At 41.7% G+C, this 21,419-nt stretch overlaps 2 protein-coding genes and 1 long non-coding RNA gene across 3 annotated transcripts; 1 reads left to right on the top strand and 2 right to left on the bottom strand.

Moving 5' to 3' along the window:
* Positions 1-663: 663 nt before the first annotated feature.
* LOC139757209 (uncharacterized) lies at positions 664-14,101 on the bottom strand. The gene is made up of 4 exons (XR_011714540.1): positions 13,933-14,101; positions 2,075-2,353; positions 1,253-1,358; positions 664-1,117 (listed from the first exon to the last, which is right to left on the bottom strand). It is a non-coding gene; the product is annotated as an uncharacterized lncRNA (long non-coding RNA).
* Positions 14,102-15,537: 1,436 nt separating this feature from the next.
* Positions 15,538-17,072, bottom strand: LOC139752923 (uncharacterized). The gene is made up of 3 exons (XM_071668992.1): positions 17,034-17,072; positions 16,291-16,413; positions 15,538-16,151 (listed from the first exon to the last, which is right to left on the bottom strand). The coding sequence occupies exons 1-3, from the start codon at positions 17,043-17,045 to the stop codon at positions 15,879-15,881; spliced, it is 408 nt and encodes a 135-aa protein (XP_071525093.1). The 5' UTR covers positions 17,046-17,072; the 3' UTR covers positions 15,538-15,878.
* Positions 17,073-19,817: 2,745 nt separating this feature from the next.
* On the top strand, positions 19,818-20,948 carry LOC139757202 (uncharacterized). Its single transcript, XM_071677360.1, has 3 exons — positions 19,818-19,880; positions 20,285-20,419; positions 20,562-20,948. Exons 1-3 carry the CDS (start codon positions 19,869-19,871, stop codon positions 20,805-20,807), a joined length of 393 nt encoding a protein of 130 aa, XP_071533461.1. The 5' UTR covers positions 19,818-19,868; the 3' UTR covers positions 20,808-20,948.
* The last annotated feature ends 471 nt before the right edge of the window (positions 20,949-21,419 follow it).

Here is a 21,419-nt window from a genome sequence, read left to right as displayed (position 1 = left end):
CTTGCATTTACCTCCCTAACAACCCCATCCATAAACAAATTAAACAACCATGGAGACATCACACACCCCTGCCGCAAACCTATATTCACTGAGAACCAATCACTTTCCTCTTTTCCTACACGTACACATGCCTTACATCCTCGATAAAAACTTTTCACTGCTTCTAACAACTTTCCTCCCACACCATATATTCTTAATACCTTCCACAGAGCATCTCTATCAACTCTATCATATGCCTTCTCCAGATCCATAAATGCTACATACAAATCCATATATATATATATATATATATATATATATATATATATATATATATATATATATATATATATATTTTTTTTTTTCTTTTTCTTTCAAACTATTCGCCATTTCCCGCGTTAGCGAGGTAGCGTTAAGAACAGAGGACTGGGCCTTGGAGGGAATATCCTCACCTGGCTCCCTTCTCTGTTCCTTGTTTTGGAAAAAAAAAAAAAAAAAAGAGGGGGGAAGATTTCCAGCCCCCCGCTGGAAATATATATATATATATATATATATATATATATATATATATATATATATATATGTATATATATGTGTGTGTGTGTGTGTGTGTGTGTGTGTGTGTGTGTGTGTGTGTTTGTATAAAAACACATTCAGAGGAAAATTAAGAATAAACTCGTGCTACCGATTTTATTCATTTATTTGATCTGTATGAACAATTACATATGTTTAAGTACAACAGAGGCAGCTAATATTACAGGGAGAATATCAATGAAAGATACGGGGCTTGAAGGAAAAGATGGAGGGGGAAATGCCAGAAAAAAAAGTATAATATAACTGGTAACGTTCTTCGTGATGGTGCGTCATCCGTGATAGCATTATCGACCATAACCATAACCATGACCATAACCACCACCACCACCACCATGACCATAGGAGGCAGGATACTTAGCGGTGCCCAGGTACGACACGGACGCATGGTAGCCGCTCCCGTCAACCCAGTAGCGGACCTTCTGCACGCGACCATCAGGCAGATTCACTTTCCTTGGGCGTTACCATGACCGTCGCCGCCCTCCCACTGTCCGAAGTTGGTGGGGCCGGCCGATACCCCGTATCGGAAGCCATAAGGCAGGGCCACCTGTGGACATGGTATGCGAGTCCTAACTACTTTTTCAAATCTTTGTCATGTTTTCTCGTTTATACTTAGGATCACGATAAGAAATATGAATACTGTTATCATTTCTGAATTATTTTGGGAGACATTAAAACCTACATTGGCATATGCTCCGTAGTCTCCTCCTCCGGAGCCTCCATCTCCTCCTTCAAAAGCCTCCTGGGAGAGCCTTACCCCCAGCCACGAGCATACACATCAGCAGCACCTGAGGGAAGACAGAAGGTAATGGTCAGGTGTCAACGTCTTCTCAAAATGTTTGCAGAGTTAGATTAACAAGATAAGACAAGGAGAATATAGTAACGCTATGACCTAGAGAGGCAGAGCAATCATGGCTGTGGACTTGATGGTGACGACGACACTGCTAGATACTCTCCTACACCGTCCATGGCCCAACCACAGATTCTTATATCATGGCTGTCATTAACGCCCTCACACTTATCATTACAACACACTCAGGTCGATAGTCATATTACCTATATTTCATATCTGATCCTTCCTTTTCATTTTTCATTCATTTGATCGTGTGAAGTTGCTTTATTATATTTCCTGAAGTTATACTAGAAAGACTTTTCTACTTTTGGATGATTAGATATGTATGTAAGATTTAACAAAACATGATACTTCTTTGAAGGATCTCTAACACCGGCAAATCCTCGTGGACTTCCAACACTCTTACGAGGATTCCAACACTTATAGTACATAGTCCGAGAAATGACAGTCTCAATATCTATACATCTGAAACAAATACTTAACTACTTTCAACATCACTGCTCCAAAACTTGGCACCATTACAAAAACGACTTTCAATATTACATCACCAATATGTGATGTTTTAATCTGGTGATTCTTTACAGAATGTTTAACGCGAGATCGTTTCAGATGCATCGTTGTCCCTACTGACCCAACAACTGAGCTACTCACAGAGAGGAACATGTTGGTAGTGTAGTGTGGAGACGCTCAGCAGTCACTGGTTCCTCCCTGGTCCTCGGCCAGGCTTTATACATACAGCTGGATCCTTACTCACCAGCTTTCTTTGCCATCGTCAGCATCGGCAAAGGCTCCACCATTACCAGGAGATATTCAACTTTCAGGAAATGTGAAAATCGAATGCCGTTAAAACTGAGGCTTCTCTACACACACGGCACATACAGACAGAATTCCTTCATGCCTTCTGCAGGTGTTGCCATAATCAGGTTAATTCTGGTAAAGGGTAAATTGTTGTTAGAACTGCTACACTCAGTCATATCAAACACCAGAATACATGTTTTTCCTCACACTTATCAAGGAAGCTAAAACTTCGTAACTCGCAAGTCTGTGTCACAGATAAAGATACAATTAATGTTTCTATAGAAATGTTATGTAAAGATTTTATCGTATCTCTAAAAAGTATATCCATTTTCAGTTTCAGAAACTACTTCTCTCAGTGTGATCAATTAATGCAACACTTGTCAAGCAAATGATATGAAGCTACCGTGGAGTTAGAAGAAACATGAAAGGAGCAGAGGTGTGTGGTGTGAAGCTTGTGTACAGCCAGATCAGAGAAGCAAAAATATCTTCTAAGTTCCAACCTCACGTCCTGCAGACGGTGTAGGTAGCAGCCAGATGTTATGTTTTGGAGGAGCTACAGAGGTAATATGGAGGAACCATCATTATAGTTCTGGATTCCATGTTCAAGAATGTCATGACGCTGAAGCTACGCAGAATATATATCTGTTTGAAAACAGTGTTCATCCTATAAGAGTAAAAAGGTTTTGTCACTTACAACAGTTTTCACAACTTTGGATAAGACTCAGGTGAGGGTTATTGGTCCGTATTTTGATGCAGAAGATAACTCACCCTTTCTAACTAATGAGTCTTTGACTAGCAAGTTATCAGGAGGACTGATGGCAATAATAGAGATTATGTTATGGTGGAGAGATTAAGGGATCTGGAAGGTTGTATGAGAGTAATGAGAAACTGTTAGCAGTTGTTGACCGTCCTACCCAAGGAAAGGACAACATGTACAGCATCACCTTGCTGAATCGTAATCAGACTACAGAATGCATTTAAACTATTTTTTCTGCCTCATTTAAGTTTGATATGACGCCCCTACAAGTTCTACAAAATACACCAATTTAGAATATTACTACATCTGACTCATGATATGTTGTTTTTTGCCATTTCCTTGATAGAAGCATGTTGTTATTGATATGTTTGTTTCAGTAAGTAAATCTATCCTCGCTTTATCGGCGGCGATCTGTGTATATATATTTTTTTTTGTTTTATATATATATATATATATATATATATATATATATATATATATATATATATATATATATTTTTTTTTTTTTTTTTTTTATACTTTGTCGCTGTCTCCCGCGTTTGCGAGGTAGCGCAAGGAAACAGACGAAAGAAATGGCCCAACCCCCCCCCATACACATGTACATACACACGTCCACACACGCAAATATACATACCTACACCGCTTTCCATGGTTTACCCCAGACGCTTCACATGCCTTGGTTCAATCCACTGACAGCACGTCAACCCCTGTATACCACATCGCTCCAATTCACTCTATTCCTTGCCCTCCTTTCACCCTCCTGCATGTTCAGGCCCCGATCACACAAAATCTTTTTCACTCCATCTTTCCACCTCCAATTTGGTCTCCCTCTTCTCCTCGTTCCCTCCACCTCCGACACATATATCCTCTTGGTCAATCTTTCCTCACTCATTCTCTCCATGTGCCCAAACCATTTCAAAACACCCTCTTCTGCTCTCTCAACCACGCTCTTTTTATTTCCACACATCTCTCTTACCCTTACGTTACTTACTCGATCAAACCACCTCACACCACACATTGTCCTCAAACATCTCATTTCCAGCACATCCATCCTCCTGCGCACAACTCTATCCATAGCCCACGCCTCGCAACCATACAGCATTGTTGGAACCACTATTCCTTCAAACATACCCATTTTTGCTTTCCGAGATAATGTTCTCGACTTCCACACATTTTTCAAGGCTCCCAAAATTTTCGCCCCCTCCCCCACCCTATGATCCACTTCCGCTTCCATGGTTCCATCCGCTGACAGATCCACTCCCAGATATCTAAAACACTTCACTTCCTCCAGTTTTTCTCCATTCAAACTCACCTCCCAATTGACTTGACCCTCAACCCTACTGTACCTAATAACCTTGCTCTTATTCACATTTACTCTTAACTTTCTTCTTCCACACACTTTACCAAACTCAGTCACCAGCTTCTGCAGTTTCTCACATGAATCAGCCACCAGCGCTGTATCATCAGCGAACAACAACTGACTCACTTCCCAAGCTCTCTCATCCCCCACAGACTTCATACTTGCCCCTCTTTCCAGGACTCTTGCATTTACCTCCCTAACAACCCCATCCATAAACAAATTAAACAACCATGGAGACATCACACACCCCTGCCGCAAACCTACATTCACTGAGAACCAATCACTTTCCTCTCTTCCTACACGTACACATGCCTTACATCCTCGATAAAAATTTTTCACTGCTTCTAACAACTTGCCTCCCACACCATATATTCTTATATATATATATATATACATATATATACATATATACTTATACTTGATCTGCGTTTCCCGCGTCAGCTAAGAGCAGCTTTTCTCTAATACACAGATTGAATACAACATATTTACAATGATGAGTCTTCTTTTTATGTCCTCTAACTTTCTCAATATTGTTTACCATTAGGTGGGTGCTCAAATACCAGTTATCCAAAATTATCCATTTCATTTCAATCAAGCTTTCACCTTAGCAGAGGCATCATTAGGAATCTACAAGAGAGAAAACTGCGTCACAAAAACTGGATACAAAATGTGAAACGCAAACATCACTAAAGAAACAAACCAAAGTACATATAACATAAAAAGTAACGGAAAACACTATAAGCAATACAAATTTACAATATCTTTATGGGTAAGATAAGCTACAACCAAAATACAAAATATGGATGAAGAAGTATATAGCAAAAAATACAGAGGAGAAAAACAAAAAGAGAACATTCTCATGGGAAGTAGGAATATCGACAATCCATCACCAAGTACACTAAGTTAATTCAAGCGAGACCGTTATTGCCCAGGTGTGGCGTTGAGGTCAGGTCGGGCTCGTCTGATTCTCTCTGACCTTCGTAACCCAAGACCGGCTGGGTCAGTGACACGTTCCTCCTTTCCTAAAATGACGGACTGAGTAGACTGTGGTGGGTCAGTTGTCGCGTTTTCCCTGTTCTAAAAAGGGCGTTAGGTCTGCGTCCTATTGGTCCGCCATCAAAGAGTTGTACGGCTGTGTTCATGTTTGTCTAGATGTTCATGACAGGTGCTTTCTTTCTGATATGAATGGATTCTAATACCTGTGGTCTCCTCCGATCACTGCAGTTAGTAATGATTTTGGTGTTATTCACTATTATCTCCCTCGTTAGTCTCTTTCCATGCTTTTGTTCATGATGTTATTTGATTCCACCTTCTTGTAAGTGGAGCGGGAGGCGGCGGCTCAGGGTGCAGGTTGCATATCCAGTGCAGTTTATGTGGTGAGGCTGATAGTACCCAGTATCGCATCAGTATACATAAACCACATCGGTACGATTCAGACTTCCAGTGCGACCTACCAAATTGTTGTTCACTACGAGCAAACATGTGTTTACATTGTTGTAGTACATCATCAGGCTGATATCCTTGTCTTAATCAACTGCTTTGCAGTTTCTGACCTTCTCGTCCTTTCGATATGTTTTTGTAAATGTGTTTCTGTGGTAAACTTTCACGCTGTCACGTTGAGTTTGTCTGTTTGCCACGAAACGCTACGCTTGCATGTTGTTCACAATGGTATCAAATTCAGTATTTGAATATCCATTGTTAATCAACGTTTACCTGACACGCCGTAGCTGTTGTTGTAGGAGTTGCCAGGTTGAGCACATCTTGATCGTCTTCCTCACGTATACTCGACTGACACTCTCCTTGTAATTCTAAGTACAATCACTTACTCCGTTCATGCATTTACCTTAGTTGGTAGGTTTACTGTAGACGTCGGTGACGAAAGATCCTTTTGTAGCATTAACTATTACATCCAAGAAAGGAAATCTTACCATCATCATTCAACTCCACTGTAAATCTTAAGCCTGAAGTTGAATGATAATGGTAAGATACCTTTCTTGTTTGTAATAGTTGATGCTAGTATAAGTTATCTATGCAGATAAAAATGTCTATATATCTGCTTGCATCTGGGGTATCATGGTCTCAGATTGCAGTGCTGCAGTTTTGACATAGGACATAATGCCTGCTCAGAGAACCCCAGGGAGAACCCCATGGCTATTCCATTCACCTGCCGGTAAAGCTTGCCTTACGGGCGTCTGAAAAGTGCTTCCATGGTGTAGGCATGTAACATTTCCTTTAATGTATTTCAGGGCATCTTCAGGGTAGGTAAGACATGGTGAACACAATCCAGGGTGATGTCTATTGTCTTCTCCACTGGCACATTTGTGAAGAGAGATTCCACATCCAGCGAAGCTCTGATGCCATGTGGTTCTTTTGTTTCTTTGGAGGTCAATAAACTCTCTTGTCGATCACAGTTGTGGGGATGTATGGCGAGATCAAAAGGTTCAGCTTCTTGGCTAACCTGTAGGTAGGCCAAGGGATCTGGGAGGTGATCGACCTTACAGGATTTCCCAGCTTGTGCGTTTTGACGTTTCCGGAGAAATATATTGGTTCGAAGTTACACTTCAGCAGATCGAATTTGATGTCATCCTCCACTGCGTTCGTAGCCGTCATTAATGAGCTAAGGCGCCTTTTGAGCCTACCTGTGTGTGGGGTTACTTGAAATCTGTTGACATTTTGTAGATTTTTGTACTACGGTCTCACATTTCTACAAGTAGTCCTTTCAGTCAAGGATGACGTAAGTCTGACAGCGATCCTCTCATCATTACGCAGTCGTTTCGCCGCTTCCCGTAGACGTGGCGCAAGCTGTCCTTTCGAAGGAACAGATACAGGCGGAGGAGAGTACCGAAAGTGGGCATCGTCCTTCGAAGGGACTACTTACACCACGTCTAAGTGAAGCGGGGAAACAACAGCGTGATGAAGAGAGGGTCGTCGTCAGACGTGGAGACAAGTCAAACACTTTCGTCATCCTTGACTGAAATTATTACTGGGAGAAATGGGAGACCGTAGTGCAAGATTCTACAACAATTCTACAGATTTCAAGTAACCCCACACATGGGTAGACTCAAAGGCGCCTTAACTGATTAATTACGGCTACGAACGCAGTGAAGGATGACATCAAATTCGATCCTCTAAAGAGTGACTTCGAACCAGTACGTTTCTACGGAAACGTCAAAACACCCAATCCGTCCTTTGTCTGTTCCTGGCGCTACGTCGCTAACGCAAGAAACGGCAATAACTATGAAAGGGATGGAACCATGGAAGCGGAAGTGAGTCACAAGGTGGGGGAGGGGGCTAAGGTTCTGGGAGCGTTGAAGAACGTGTGGAAGGCGAGAAATTTATCTCGGAGAGCAAAAATGGGTATGCTTGAAGGAATAGTGGTTCCAACAATGTTATATGGCTGTGAGGCATGGGCTATAGATAGGGTTGTGCGGAGGAGGGTGGATATGTTGGAAATGAGATGTTTGAGGACAATATGTGGTGTGTGGTGGTTTGATCGAGTAACTAATGAAAGGGTAAGAGAGATATGTGGTAATATAAAGAGTGTGGTAGAGAGAGTAGAAGAGGGTGTATTGAAATGGTCTGGTCACAAGGAAAGAATGAGTAAGGAACGATTGATAGAGAGGGTATATGTGTTAGAGGTGGAGGGAACGAGGAGAAGTGCGAGACCAAATTGGAGGTGGAAGGATGGAGTGAAAGGGATTTTGAGCGATCGGGGCCTGAACATAAAGGAGGGTGAAAGGCGTGCAAGGAATAGAGTGAATTGGAACGATGTGGTATACCGGCGTCGACGTGCTGTCAATGGATTGAACCAGGGCATATATATATATATATATATATATATATATATATATATATATATATATATATATATATATATATTATCTATTTTGCTTTGTCGCTGTCTCCCGCGTTAGCGAGGTAACGCAAGGAAACAGACAAAAGAATGGCCCAACCCACCCACATACACATGTATATACATACACGTCCACACACGCACATATACATATCTATACATCTCAACGTGTGTATATATATATATATATATATATATATATATATATATATATATATATATATATATTCTTTTTTTTTTTTTTTGCTTTGTCGCTGTCTCCCGCGTTTGCGAGGTAGCGCAAGGAAACAGACGAAAGAAATGGCCCAACCCACCCCCATACACATGTATATACATACGTCCACATACGCAAATATACATACCTACACAGCTTTCCATGGTTTACCCCAGACGCTTCACATGCCCTGATTCAATCCACTGACAGCACCTCAACCCCGGTATACCACATCGTTCCAATTCACTCTATTCCTTGCCCTCCTCTCACCCTCCTGCATGTTCAGGCCCCGATCACACAAAATCTTTTTCACTCCATCTTTCCACCTCCAATTTGGTCTCCCACTTCTCGTTCCCTCCACCTCCGACACATATATCCTCTTGGCCAATCTTTCCTCACTCATTCTCTCCATGTGCCCAAACCATATCAAAACACCCTCTTCTGCTCTCTCAACCACGCTCTTTTTATTTCCACACATCTCTCTTACCCTTACGTTACTTACTCGATCAAACCACCTCACACCACACATTGTCCTCAAACATCTCATTTCCAGCACATCCATCCTCCTGCGCACAACTCTATCCATAGCCCACGCCTCGCAACCATACAACATTGTTGGAAACACTATTCCTTCAAACATACCCATATTCATACTATTCGCCATTTCCCGCGTTAGCAAGGTATATATATATATATATATATATATATATATATATATATATATATATATATATATATATATATATATATATATATATATTTCCCTGGGGATAGGGGAGAAAGAATACTTCCCACGTATTCCCTGCGAGTCGTAAAAGGCGACTAAAAGGGGAGGGAGCGGGGGGCTGGAAATCCTCCCCTCTCAATTTTTTTTAATTTTCCAAAAGAAGGAACAGAGAAGGGGGGCCAGGTGAGGATATTCCCTCAATGGCCCAGTCCTCTGTTCTTAACGCTACCTCGCTAACACGGGAAATGGCGAATAGTTTAAAAAAAAAAAAAAAAAATATATATATATATATATATATATATATATATATATATATATATATATATATACATTCCACCATGAAATACATGATATACGTAAAAGCTTGAAGATCAATCATGAGTACATTACGCATATTTGAGAAGCATTTGAACACTATTAAAGATGTGCTGAGCAGCCTGAACGTTTCCAAAGTTCACTCCAATTGTCAGATAGACTGTTTAGTGAGAGTTACCACAGGTTACACTGAGATGCTTACTGTGCACAACAGAACAGACACCGTCAGAAGACAAGAGGTATGGCATATTGTTTGACTCGCTTGTGTTATCATGGCATTTTACTCTATAATCCACTAATACATATATAAATTATTGTCTATATAAAACAAAGTATCGTCCGTATGTACGTATGATATGAGATTCTGGACCAAGTTTTGGACCCAGGCTAATCAGAGGCTAGGAACCCAGACCAGGTTCAAGTTCCTGCCTAATGTGATCCAAGCTACGAACACCCACCTTCACGCTCCGCTGTGTTTGTGGGTCTTTGCTCACATTTTTTTTTTTTTATCATCTTTTATTCGTCTTTCTATTGTCAAATTTAGTTGAACGTGCTCAAGACATGAGTAGAATTATCATGGCATTTGATTAGAAAATGAAAGACCCAATAACATCGTAAGTTCATGCATCGGTATTAACATAAACCCTCAATAGAGACTATGACTTAAGTTCCCGTTGACAAAGAACTTATGTCTGACTGAGAGCGAGAGTGGTAAGTCATGATGAGTCGACGTGCTCCACATGACTATCATCACCACAATGTCTTTCAGGCCGGTCACAGGCGCTCACACAATACAGTGGCTTACCGCTTATGTAAGCTCAATCGGTCCAGCACACTCACCAGATCATATACTTCACGATGCTCGATGGAAGAGAAGAACAATGAAGTGATGGAAGTGATTCAGTTTAGACTGCCTTGTCTAGAATACATGATGGATGTAATATAGTTTAGACTACCCTCCTAAGTCACTCTATTTTTTTTCCCCATTTTCTCTAAGATTGTATCAATGTTGTGTTCGCTAGACCAACGGATGTATTATGATTTTTGCCAAGAAAAAAACATGACTTAAGGAGTCTGTCTCATTTGTCAGGCAATGTGTGGCGGTGGATTTCACAGCCAGTGTCCTTGGGAAGATAGGAACTCCGTCTTGTGGTCTAGGTGACAATACTAATGCATGTATGAACGTCCACGAGAAACCACGGGTTGGAATCCTCGTCATGGTAGAAATCGTTTCAATTGTTCTCCCCAGAATGAAAGATTTATCCAAAATGTTGTACGACTTTTCTCAGTAACACAATTGTAATATGATCATGCGAATTACGCAACGGAGGTACTGTGCTAGATAACGAGTCTGAGTTAGATATAACCAGAAACAATATAAGATCTCTTACATAGAGATGTAGAAAGAGTAAATATGGGTCTCTCGAGAGAAACATAATTGGAAATCTAAGGAAGAATAATAAGGCAATTCTGGAAGCAAGTTAGATAGGTTCAAAGAGAGAGTTTTTGTGGTTGATGAAGAGTGTGGTTGACCCACACGAAGCTCTGGTACCGATTCATTTTCTTGTAGGTGAAATCTGAGGGTGGTAGAGAGGAACTGGCTGTGATTATATAGCCATGATGAATACCGAGATTAGCATGACTCAAAGGGACGTGCGGGTTGAGTATGTGGGGGAAAGGAATGAATTAATAATGACGAGGTGATGTGAGCAACAATAATGCACTGTAAAAAATGAAAAATGTTGAAGGTGTTGAGCGAGATGGTAGGAATGAATATCTGGAGAATATAATGACACCATGGAAAAGTGATTGTGTTCTTAATGACTGCAAGAAGACAGTAACTGTGTACCTGAAGACTGGAAGGAAGGAGTGACTGTGAGCCTGATGATTGGAAAACGACTGATTGGGAGTTTAATGATTGTAAGGAGGCTGTGATTGTGCATCTGATGATTGAAAGGAGTCGGTAGTCGTCGGTCTGATAACATTATAAAAAAAAAACAGTAATTGCCAGTCTGATGACAGAGAGAAGTTAGTGGTTGTTCCGTTGTGGTTTAAGGTAACGTGTATAGAATTGATGGTCATCATTCTAATGGAATATGAAATCTTCTCAGAAAAGTTGACAAGTGAGAAGTAGAATTGTCTGAATCACACATACTACCAGAGCCGTTGCTGGTGAAGATCAAAATGGGTTTAAGTAAGGAAAAGTGTATGTAGACATGATATTCACATTGGTTACGTGGCATCACATCACATATATTGCAATAGGTTGATTGATATATTCATGGACGGAGGTGACCATGAAGGTCTTGGAGAGGACATGTCTGTAGTCTCGGGGGGGGGGGGGGGGGGGGGGGGGGGGGGAGGTAAGGCAGTTTCTGATGACACGGATCTGGTGAAATATTCGAATGTGAAACTGCACTGGTTGCTGTCTGAGTTTGGGAGAATGTATGAAAGAGGAAGTGAAGAATCATAATGAATAAAAGAAAGGTTATCAAGTGCAGTCGGGAAGAGGGCGGGTTGGTTGGGAAGTGAGTTTGAACGGAAAGAAAACGAAGGAGTGTTTTAGATACCAGAGAGGGGGCATGACAGAGGATAGAACCGTGGGAACCGAGGTGAGCCACAGGGTGGGTGGGAGGCTAAGTTCCTGGGCTCGCTGAGGAGTGTGTGGAAAGAGATGTCGTTGGTCAGTGAGGCCAAAGGTGGGTATGCTTGATGACAGTATATTAGCCCTCGAGGCGTTGAGACTGGTATGCTGATGCTGGATTGAGCACAGACGCCAACTGTGAAACGGAATCGTGAGTGGAAGTGGCTAGTGAGTGCATCATTAGCCAATTGGGTCTCAAAGAGAAGTACAATATTAGGAGAGGCATTGGTCTCATGGCGTTTAACAGGAGAGAGCTTAGTAGAAAGACTGAGAATGTTGGCGAAATGAACAGAAGATGAAGGTTTATAGAAAGCCAAGGTCGTGGGAGGAACCGATATTGCTACTGCCTGTGCCGTCCCTCTCAGTGGCAGTGGAACCAGGTGGGAACCCGGAGATTCTGAGCGCCTCTTTCTGCCCTGGGATTAGGAGGCATCGGTTCGTTCTATATATATATATATATATATATATATATATATATATATCATTATTATTATTATTATTGTTATACTTTGTCGTCGTCTCCAGCGTTAGCGAGGTAGCACAAGGAAACAGACGAAAGAATGGCCCAACCCACCCACATACACATATATATACATACACGACCACACACGCACATATGCATACCTATATATTTCAACATATACATATATATATACATAGACATATACATATATACACATGTACATAATGCATACTTGCTGCCTTTACTCATTCCCGTCGCCACCCCGCCACACATGAAATGACAACCCCCCCCCCCCCGCATGCGCGCGAGGTAGCGCTAGGAAAAGAAAACAAAGGCCACATTCGTTCACAGTCTCTAGCTGTCATGTAGAATGCACCGAAACCACAGCTCCCTTTCCACATCCAGGCCCCCTAGGGACAGGGAAGAAAGAATACTTCCCACGTATTCCCTGCATGTCGCAGAAGGCGACTAAAGGGGGAGGGAGCAGGGGGCTGGAAATCCTCCCCTTACGTTTTTACTTTTTCATGAGAAGGAACAGAGAAGGGGACCAAGTGAGGATATTCCCTCTCCTCTAAGGCTCAATCCTCTGTTCTTAACGCTATCTCGCCAAAGCGGGAATTGGCGAATATGTATGTATGAAAAAAATTATATATATATATATATATATATATATATATATATATATATATATATATATATATATATATATATATAATTACTAGTTACTGATAGTTGATGATGATCAAGTAAGATTACCACGGGGGCCCATAAGCCGTGGTTTAAACTCATTAAAACGAACAATAATGACCCAACGTGGCCAATAGACTGACAAGTTTACTGCAACCGCTCACCTTCCTGTAGGATGAGGAAAGGCCGCGAATATCTTTACATTTAATATCTTAGGCCACTAACAGCGTTAGAAATAATGTGGCATGCATCCTAGCACACCTGCTAATAATAACTAAAACAACCTAATTCACAAGTGTAAAGGAAAATCTAGTTAATGCACTTAAACTTCAAAACGAACAGTACGCTGTAAATCCTACCGTACAGCATAACACTGACTAGCGGCTCTGCTCAGCCTATGGTGTTAAAAGTTCACTTATGGGAACATCATGTGGTTACACATGTCCTTAAAATATAGTCTTAGCTGTACAGACGACCAGCTGCAGCGCTGCAAGGATATACGGGCGTCGGGGAGTCCTCGCTCAGCGACGGGTGATGTCCTCTGGTCAATTCGGTCTGTACGCGTACAGGGATGCGGGCGTGCGGCCGTCCTTGCTCAGCGACGACCCACGTTCTCTTAATCAAATCGGGTTGTACGTGCACTATTCACATGCAGCGCTGCACGCCTGTCGTACTCCTTGGTACAACTTACTGTTTCCGTCTTCACACTGCGAGAGCGCGGCCCATACTGTTGACACTCCGCCTATACTGTTGCTCGTCCCCTACTGTTGTTCGACCCCCAGTGTTGCCTTGTTGGAACTGAAATTATCATTGTCTCTTGTAGACATATTATTCGCTCGTTATTCTCATAAGGGGGACCAGCCTTGCACACTATTATGACATCTTGTGTGACACAGTGAGGTATGGCTTAATGGGATTCGTAGTAGATGTTAACGTTATACCCCAGGGCTCAGGCAAACTGTCTTCGTGGTAGTTGGATACTCACTGACCCTCGCCTCTATTCTGCATAATGTAAGATGCCATTTGTTGTATTACCATGGCAATTATTTCAGTTCCCTTGGTTAATTACTCCGCTAATTCACTTTTTCTCTTTTCCTCACTCGATAAATTTTCGTTGTCACGTGTCACTTTCATTATTCCTACATTCTGAAGTTTTATTCACTACTAACTGTATAATCTTACAAGAATATCCTTGATCAGTAATCTCTCGATGTGTGAGTGAGGCGTGTGATGATCACGAGCCATCATGGTTCATAACCCTGGTGACACAGCCCGCACTGAGGTAGGCCTAATGTTTACACACACACACACCCCAGCCTGTTCCGTCCTGTTATATATATATATATATATATATATATATATATATATATATATATATATATATATATATATATATATATATATATATATATATATATATATATTTGGGAGACCAAATTGGAGGTGGAAAGATGGAGTGAAAAAGATTTAGTGTGTTCGGGGCCTGAACATGCAGGAGGGTGAAAGGAGGGCAAGGAATAGAGTGAATTGGATCGATGTGGTATACCGGGGTTGACGTGCTGTCGGTGGATTGAATCAGGGCATGTGAAGCGTCTGGGATAAACCATGGAAAGTTGTGTGGGGCCTGGATGTGGAAAGGGAGCTGTGGTTTCTGGCATTATTGCATGACAGCTAGAGACTGAGTGTGAACGAATGGGGCCTTTGTTGTCTTTTCCTAGTGCTACCTCGCACACATGAGGGGGGAGGGGGATGGTATTCCATGTGTGGCGAGGTGGCGATGGGAATAAATAAAGGCAGACAGTGTGCATTGTGTGCATGGGTATATATGTATGTCTGTGTGTGTATTTATATGTGTACATTGAGATGTATAGGTATGTATATTTGCGTGTGTGGACGTGTATGTATATACATTGTGTATGGGGGTGGGTTGGGCCATTTCTTTCGTCTGTTTCCTTGCGCTACCTCGCAAGCGCGGGAGACAGCGACAAAGCAAAAAAAAAAAAATATATATATATATATATATATATATATATATATATATATATATATATATTAAAAAAGAAAGGCGAATAATGCTAATAAGACCAAAAGAAGTGGAAACGGAGGAACAGGTGTATAGTGAATGTAGGGAGAAGCTGGGAAGGCCAGTAATGTTAACACGGAAGTTTGTAGGATGATTCTGGGCACCAATTTAACGTAGTAGGCTATCTATAGCATACTGCCTTTGAAAACCATACTCTGATTTATATTCACATTTATTCAAATATGTATATACATTTATGTGTACAATAAACAATGACAAACTCAACAAATGCTAACGAACTTTACGATAAAACTAGATTATTATGTTCCAAATATTCAGATAGTTGGTGTAGCTAGTTGTTGCTTATATATATATATATATATATATATATATATATATATATATATATATATATATATATATATATATATATATATATATATATATATATATATTACACATAGTGTCATATATGGTTCTGTATGTTTGACCAATGTCAGCAGAAAATCTCCCAGATCTGGCCGAGACTGATGCTGAAAGATGACTTACACTTCAGTCGAGGAAAGAGATTGCATATAACTGGTCATGTTCCTCAGCGATGGTCCATGGTAGAGTTATCGACCATAACCATAACCATGACCATAACCACCACCACCACCACCACCACCATGACCATAGGAGGCAGGATACTTAGCGGTGCCCAGGTACGACACGGACGCATGGTAGCCGCTCCCGTCAACCCAGTAGCGGACCTTCTGCACGCGACCATCAGGCAGATTCACGTAATACTTTCCTTGGGCGTTACCATGACCGTCGCCGCCCTCCCACTGTCCGAAGTTGGTGGGGCCGGCCGATACCCCGTATTGGAAGCCATAAGGCAGGGCCACCTGTGAACATGGTATGTGAGTCCTTATTTCTTTTTCACATTTTTTTCATTATTCATGTTCTACATTTGAATATTTTGAGAAGAAATATGAATATGAATGCTATCATTTATGAATCATTTTGGAAGACATTTAGACGTACATTGGCATAGCCTCCGTATCCTCCTCCTCCTCCACCACCTCCTCCATATCCACCTCCAAATCCTCCTCCAAAGCCTCCTGGTATAGCCTTACCCCCGGCCACAAGCAGGCACACCAGCAGAACCTGCAGGAAGACAGTAGATAGTTGTCATTAGTTGTCAGTATCTTACGTCTGAAAATTGTATCTACAAGTAAAGTTAACTCTAAGACAGTGAGAACATAGAGCTAACACCTCGACCCAGATGTCACAGCGTCACACCATCACTGTGTGGCAATTATCAACCCAAGGGTGAGAAGTCGTCACACCTCTCTTCCTCTCCACCATTAAGATTTGAAACTCTTTGTCATCTGATGTCTTCCCTGACAGCAACGACCAGACCGACCAGACCTATTTGAAAAAGTGGGCGTTCTTCATCTTCCTACTAAAACTCTTACTATTTTTTTCTCGCTTTACTTTTTCACGTGTTTAGGTGTTTTTTTTTTTTTTTCATTCCTATCCTAGAACAGGACTTTGTTAGTGACCCAAACCTAAGACAAAGAATAAAGAGAGACTCGCTAATCGTCACCAGAGTTTCATCTTTGACATTTTCGGAGTCTGAAATATGAATTTGATTTCCTTTGCGTTTATTCTTCTGCAAGAAAAATAGCGTTTGGCCTTCGATTTTGCTGACTGTTTATACAACTTCCAAACTGCAACTTGGTCGATCTAATCCTATTTACTGGTTTAGAATTTGACAGACTCACAGAGATGAACATGTTGGTAGTGTAATGCTAGGATGCTGAGCAGACACTGGCTCTTCCCTGGTCTCTGGCCAGGCTTTATACCTCCAAATGGCCACTTGGTATGACGTCACCGCCACGGTCCTACCATTACTAAGCAGTTCTTATTTCTTACGTCTCTTAAAAGGCAAACAACAGTGCAATTATCACTGGAGATCTGTCAAACCAACACCAGATCTAACTGAGGTTCTTTCACCTCTTACACTCTTGTTACCTGTGCCTTAATGTTCCTAAAAGGCAGAGAAGCACACTCGCAATGAGTCTTTATATATATATATATATATATATATATATATATATATATATATATATATATATATATATATATATATCATACAAACTTCCAACAGCCAGGATCAGATCGAAACCGGGACCCCTGTACAACAGGCGGGAATGTTACCCCTAGGCTATGCAGGTAGTGGTAGCATATATATATATATATATATATATATATATATATATATATATATATATATATATATATATATATATATATATATATATATATATATATATATTTTTTTTTTTTTTTTTTTTTTTTTTTTTTTTATACTTTGTCGCTGTCTCCCGCGTTTGCGAGGTAGCGGAAGGAAACAGACGAAAGAAATGGCCCAACCCCCCCCATACACATGTACATACACACGTCCACACACACAAATATACATACCTACACAGCTTTCCATGGTTTACCCCGGACGCTTCACATGCCTTGATTCAATCCACTGACAGCACGTCAACCCCTGTATACCACATCGCTCCAATTCACTCTATTCCTTGCCCTCCTTTCACCCTCCTGCATGTTCAGGCCCCGATCACACAAAATCTTTTTCACTCCATCTTTCCACCTCCAATTTGGTCTCCCTCTTCTCCTCGTTCCCTCCACCTCCGACACATATATCCTCTTGGTCAATCTTTCCTCACTCATTCTCTCCATGTGCCCAAACCATTTTAAAACACCCTCTTCTGCTCTCTCAACCACGCTCTTTTTATTTCCACACATCTCTCTTACCCTTACGTTACTTACTCGATCAAACCACCTCACACCACACATTGTCCTCAAACATCTCATTTCCAGCACATCCATCCTCCTGCGCACAACTCTATCCATAGCCCACGCCTCGCAACCATACAACATTGTTGGAACTACTATTCCTTCAAACATACCCATTTTTGCTTTCCGGGATAATGTTCTCGACTTCCACACATTTTTCAAGGCTCCCAAAATTTTCGCCCCCTCCCCCACCCTATGATCCACTTCCGCTTCCATGGTTCCATCCGCTGACAGATCCACTCCCAGATATCTAAAACACTTCACTTCCTCCAGTTTTTCACCATTCAAACTCACCTCCCAATTGACTTGACCCTCAACCCTACTGTACCTAATAACCTTGCTCTTATTCACATTTACTCTTAACTTTCTTCTTCCACACACTTTACCAAACTCCGTATATTCATACATATTCGTCATTTCCCGCGTTAGTGAGGTCGCGTTAAAAACAGAGGACTGATCCTTGGAGGGAACATCCTCACTTGGCCCCCTTCTCTGTTCCTTTTTTTGGAAAATTAAAAACGAGAGGGGAGGATTTCCAGCCTCCATCTCCCTCCCCTTTTAGTCGCCTTTTACGACACGCAGGGAATACGTGGGAAGTATTCTTTCTCCCATATCCCCAAGGCTATGGGTCAGCACATGGCTTGAGTCAGGACGCAGGGTGGGTCAAGACACGGAATGGGTCAGGACACTCGGTGGGTCATGCACATGACGTGGGTCAAGAAGCATCCGTGTGAGCGGTTGTGACTGACCAGTGAGGGTGACGTATGGGTTGCGGGTCAAGTAAGTGTTCACCGCTGGATTTCTGCGGGCGTGACCTACGTCAGGGTATTCCTCCTGCAACAAGATAACGGCCCGAGAAGGCCTTCAACCCGAGTCATAATCCAGAATATCATATATACAAAACTTTTCGTCTACCTTGGGAGTTAGTTTGGTCATGCAGCAAGTCCTGTGGTTTTCCTGGAATTACCTTCTTGAAAATCTGACTCAGAAGTTGTGTGAACTATAATACACATCGTAACCTAGATCCAAGAGATCACTCAGCCTCACTTTTGCTACTTGCATCGCCATCAACACGTCACATCTGTAAACTACCCACCAAAACTTCTCTCTCTCTCTCTCTCTCTCTCTCTCTCTCTCTCTCTCTCTCTCTCTCTCTCTCTCTCTCTCTCTCTCTCTCTCACTTGGGGAGCTTCAAGATGATAAATCAAACCATTTCAAAGGTTTACGAAATATTGAAGGGCTGTATGCAGCACAGGCTTCACCAAAAGTATGTCAGAGAAGAGTAACAGATATTGGTATACTGGTGTACCATGCCTAGCGAGAGCCACTGGCCTCATATCACACGGGTTTGAAACTATGAATCATGCGTCTATAGCGTCAAGATGTGTTACGTGACCATCGGTAAAAATATTTTCCCGGGTACCTGATCATATAGCTAGGTGTAACAGCTGTGATAGGCATCTACACTGAATCAGTATTAAGTTGACTGTGGCAACATCTACAGAAGTGAGGAAGGAAACTGATGATTTATGAGGTGTTCGCCTGAGAGACTTTGATCATGATTGTTCTCCAGTGTGACTTTCTTAAACAGGAAAAAAATTTGAAATTGCATGCTCACGTGGGACCTTGGAAAGCTCTGACGGTGAACGAATTTGCTGCTGAGTAAGGATCCAGCTGGAGGTATAAAGTCTGGCCGGAGACCAGGGAGAGCCAGTGTCTGCTCAGCATCCCAGCACTACACTACCAACATGTTCATCTCAGTGAGTTAACCAAATGTTGGTTGGGTAAGAACTCTGATACTAAGATGTTCTTTCCGTGCTCATTATTCATACAAATCCCAAGGCTAATAATGTTACAATATTGAAAGCCATTCGGTATCTGTAGTTATACTAGACAGGGACACAAAGTGTGTAATGCTTTATTTTCTTACTATCTAAATTATCATTAAATTGCACAAAGTTAAGTGTTACATTTTGACCAGGAAGATTTCCTAACTTGTTACCGTTGATGTGGTCCACTCCCAACACAGCGTCATGTTTGTGGACTGATATATGTGCCATCGTCAGGGTGTTGGGTCGAGTGTAGGAGGCTGGTCACCAAGATGTTCACTATGTTCATCGCTGACACTTCAGTCGTGTGGATCATGGTTGATGTTTGCCCTCAGGTGTTCCTGGCGTGTGTGCTCGCGACCACAAGCATGGCTCTCCCAGGCGGCTTTGGAGGAGGAGGATATGGTGGTGGAGGGGGAGGATATGGTGGAGGAGGAGGAGGAGGAGGAGGCTACGGAGTCTCTTACAATGTTCGTCCATTTTAAAAGTTTTTTTCTTAAATGAACGTAAGACTAAACCAACACTGTTTACTCTCAACATAGTCACTTGTCAAATGGTAAAACGTTGTAAACGTTTGAAGAAGTACTAATCAATTGATGACCATGTCCACAGGTGCCTACGCCATACAGCTACAACTACGGAGTGGCCGCTGGCAACACCAACTTCGGCCAGTGGGAGAATGGCGACGGACACGGCAACGTCCGTGGCAAGTACTACGTCCACCTTCCTGACGGTCGCATACAGAAGGTCAACTACTGGGCTGACGGAAGCGGCTACCATCCCATCGTGACCTACCTGGGCACCGCCAAATATCCTGCCTCCTATGGTTACGGTGGAGGTCATGGTTATGGTCGTTAACGCTATCATGAACGGCCAACCAACACGAAAGATGATGACCGATCACGAAGCACTTGTTCTTCCCTGAACTCCGGTGTTACTCTTAGTACCTTTACACAAATGTACGTACGTACTATTTGAATATATACATATACGATTCTTTATCAGGGCATCATTTATATACTTCCTAAATACAGTTTTCAGTAGGAGTTACATTTGATAATTTTGATGATACTGAGTTCGTTACAGCAAAACAGATGACGTATACTGACAACTGTTGTGCAGCGCGGAACTTCATGGTTATATGTTCACATGAAATGTTATTCGAAATTTGATGCCACAGACAGATTTTCCAACATAAGAAAACATCAAACTGGAAAACTTGTTGCGATGAATTGGACGGGAGAGTTAAAGTTGCCACAGCCTTCAAGTGCAACGTCTCTAAACATTTTGAAATGCTCCACAACCTTTGTGTCGAAAAGTTCTGGTGGAATTTAAGGCGTAATATTTTTGTTGGAAGTAAATCCAATTGCTGTACTTGTGATAAACAAAAATCTAATCGCTGAAGTGAGATGATTCACCGATTCATTAGAGTAGACTGTGATGACATTTCATTGGTAATCAAGTATGTTA

Source organism: Panulirus ornatus, chromosome 2 (genome assembly GCF_036320965.1).
Source record: "Panulirus ornatus isolate Po-2019 chromosome 2, ASM3632096v1, whole genome shotgun sequence".
In the NCBI taxonomy this organism is placed as follows: Eukaryota; Metazoa; Arthropoda; class Malacostraca; order Decapoda; family Palinuridae; genus Panulirus; species Panulirus ornatus.
The sequence above is the reverse complement of the archived record's forward strand: the minus strand, read 5'-3'. Positions and strand labels throughout refer to the sequence as shown.